Source organism: Lipotes vexillifer, unplaced genomic scaffold (assembly GCF_000442215.2).
Source record: "Lipotes vexillifer unplaced genomic scaffold, Lipotes_vexillifer_v1.1 scaffold584, whole genome shotgun sequence".
NCBI classification, from domain to species: Eukaryota; Metazoa; Chordata; class Mammalia; order Artiodactyla; family Lipotidae; genus Lipotes; species Lipotes vexillifer.
The window spans coordinates 3,991,583-3,994,532 of NW_006783036.1; the positions used below are offsets into that span (position 1 = coordinate 3,991,583).

The 2,950-nt window shown below is 63.3% G+C and overlaps 1 protein-coding gene across 2 annotated transcripts in view; it reads left to right on the forward strand.

Annotated features, from left to right (window-relative positions):
- Positions 1–2,950, forward strand: part of BEGAIN (brain enriched guanylate kinase associated) — a 30,623-nt gene that overhangs the window by 15,946 nt on the left and 11,727 nt on the right. The window contains exon 3 of one of the 2 annotated variants that reach the window (XM_007455635.1): positions 1,687–1,776. The exons of the other annotated variant lie outside the window; for it this stretch is intronic. Coding sequence (XP_007455697.1) covers positions 1,687–1,776 — 90 coding nt within the window. The remainder of the gene's footprint in view (positions 1–1,686; positions 1,777–2,950) is intronic. 2 annotated transcript variants of the gene reach the window in all.

Below are 2,950 nucleotides of genomic sequence, written 5' to 3' on the forward strand. Positions count from 1 at the left end.
AGAGCGGTTGTCAGGGATAAGTGCCTTGTGTGTGACCAGCGGCAGAGTCTGGGTCAAGTCACAGCCATGCCCCCCATTCTCTGTGCTTCCAGGCAAGCCCCGCCCCTTCCCTGGGCCTCAGTTTCCCAGGGTCCCAGCCTCCCTTCTACTCTTCTGAGAATTCACCTGCCAGGAGTCCCCAGCGGAAGGGCCTTCTGGGGTGGGGACTGGCTGGCGAGGGCTGGGACGGGGACTCCCCCGGGGATTGCTGGACTCAGCCGAGCCGCCAAGGGGAGACTGGGTCTCTGGCTGCTCCCACAGGAACGGGCCAGTCCTGCCCCTCCTCTCCGTTCACTCAGCAGCATTGGGGTCATTGGCCGAGAGTGAACCCTGGGCCTGGACTTCCAAAGTCCAGTTCAAATGGAGATCAAGCCGCTGCCTCTCCCCGCCACCCCTCCCCCAGCCCAGCCTGCAGCTCAGCCCAGGAGACCAGGGCCAAGGGCAGCCCATTTCACAGATGAGCAGATGGGGGCTTACGGAAGTGGTGATCGATGTGCAGCTAGCGGCCCAGGGCTGAGAGCTTCCCTCCCCGCCCCTCCCCGCCCCCAGCCTATCAAGTCAACACCTTCAACCTTTTCTGGGGGGAGGGGCAAAATTTGATCCTTAGTACATTTTTTTTTTTGCTGCACCCCACAGCATGTGGGATCTTAGTTCCCTGACCGGGGATCAAACCCGCGGCCCCTGCCATGGAATCACGGAGTCTTATTAACCACTGGACTGCCAGTGAGGATTTTTCATCTTCGCTGTAGGAAATATGACAAATCCAGAAAAGTATAAAAGAAAAAATTTTAATTGCCCAGAATCCCACCACCCACCCAAAACAACATTAACATTCCTTCCCTTCGGTTATCTTGTGTGGCCGTCTGTACGCAGTTATTTTGTAAATGGGATTGTGCTGCCCTTTCTCTTAACACATACACTCGCCCGTGTCTCTAAGCCTTGTCTGGACGCCTGATGTCCGGGGCAGCATCCTCCCGTCAGATTTCTGCTCTGCCTCCGGGGCCAGCCAGGCCACCGGGAGCCCTCCCTGGAGAGGCTACAGGAAGGGGGCGACCAAGCCGACTTGCGCCTAAAGCTGTGATGTACATCCCGTTGCCCCAAGCAGGGTGGCACCATGGGGCTGGGGTGGGTCATCCACCCCCACCTCTGTCCCACCCCCCGCCCAGCCCAGACAGGCCACAGGCAGGGTGAGTGAGAAGGGGTGCCAGGAGGGGTGAAGTGGGTCCTGTCCTGGACCCCTAACATCCAGTAGGTCCCACAACCTCCAGAATACCCCACTGGTGTCCGTCAGCAGAGGTCGGGGGTCACACGCCCTCCATCCTCCTTGCCTCCCAGGCTCTCTGACCAATGGGTCCTGCAAGGAAGGAGCAGAAACCTGGAGCTGGGGGAGCCTGCCCCCCATGACTCCCCTCTGAGGCTGAGATGGGGATGCAGGCCTGGGGTGGGACTCGGTGCCAGCAATGCACTTGTGCAGCCGGGGCTGGCAGGTGCCTACCCCCCGGCTCCTACCCTGCCACCCTGCTGATGACAAGGAGCTCTCCTGCCGGTGGGGGACGATCCCCCATCTCTCTGTGACTGCGTGCCCACGGCGGGCCAGGCGTGGCCCCCGGTCCCCGCTCTGAGCAGCTCTGTCCTCTTCACCCACAGGCTGCGCAGCCCCTGGGTGCCCTCGTGCCTCGGGCAACCCCGCGTCCTGCAGGGCCGACTGGCCAGGTCCTCACCCTCGCTCTGGGACAGGTAACACACCTGTTGTCTCCCCGGCTCCTCGGTGTCTCTGCGTCTGTCCCCAGACGTCCATCCCACATCTGCATCAACTCCCCCGACAAGGCCCAGAGAGGGGGAGGGTGTCAGCTGCCAGCACATCCTCGCCATTGCTTCCCGGCCATCCGGTCTTGGAGGCGAGGCCCCGGTGTCCCCACAGACCAGCCCTGGGCTCGGTCCTCGGGCTCAGGCCTCTGCTGAGCAGCCAGAGGGGCTCCTGGTGGGAGGCAGGCGGGGTCCCACTCTGCGCCGAGGGAGCTCATCTTTCTCCCCTGTGAGGTGGGGAAGCCTTCCAGGGGCTTCCCGCGGGCAAGGAGGGAACCACAAAGCACGCGCCCACCAGCACACACACCTGCCGGGTTAGGCCAGATACTGATCAATTCACCAGGACCCAGGTCAAAGCGAGGTGACCCCCCCCCACCCCGGGCAGCAGTGTGAGCAGGGCTTCCCGAGCCCCCCAGCCGGGAGGGTGACCCTGATCCGGAGGGTGGGGCATGAGGGATTTCCAGGCCCTCCCTGTGCATCTGTTGAGGGGCCCCCTGAGCCAACTCCACACCAGTGGGGAGGCGGAGGCACTGAGCATTCCCCCCACGGTGCCTGCCCCCGGCATCGTCTCTTGGCGGTTCTGATGACCCAGGGAGTGCAGGGACCACCGTGACAGCCCTGCTTCCTGAGGGTGGGTGCTCCAGTGTGTGGGTGCACACATCCCCGTTTTACAGATGTGGAGACTGAGGCTGAGGTCAGGCAGGGCTCGGGCAGATGCCCTGGGAGAGAAAGGCAGGAAAGGATGGTGGTACCAAACAGGTGACTGAAGACCTCAGGGTGCCCAGCCCAGGGCCCTCCCTGGACCAGACAGGGGAGGGGACATGTCCAAAGCTCTGGAGTAGTTGATGGCCAGGACTTGGTGAAGGACCGTGAAGGGTGGCCGCAGGCAGTGAGAGGGGTCACCGCGGCCTCTCAGGGTCTGACTGGGGACCGCTGGTAGCTGTGACCTTCCCGGGGCTGGGGAGCACAGGGTCCGTGAAGAGTCAGCACTGGGCGCACTGGCTGTGCGGTGCCTGTAGGCCTTCTGGGCGGAGAGGCCGGGGGGTGGCCGGACGTGGAGGGAAGTAGGGAGAGGTCAGGGCTGCAGGTGGAGGCTGGGCCCATG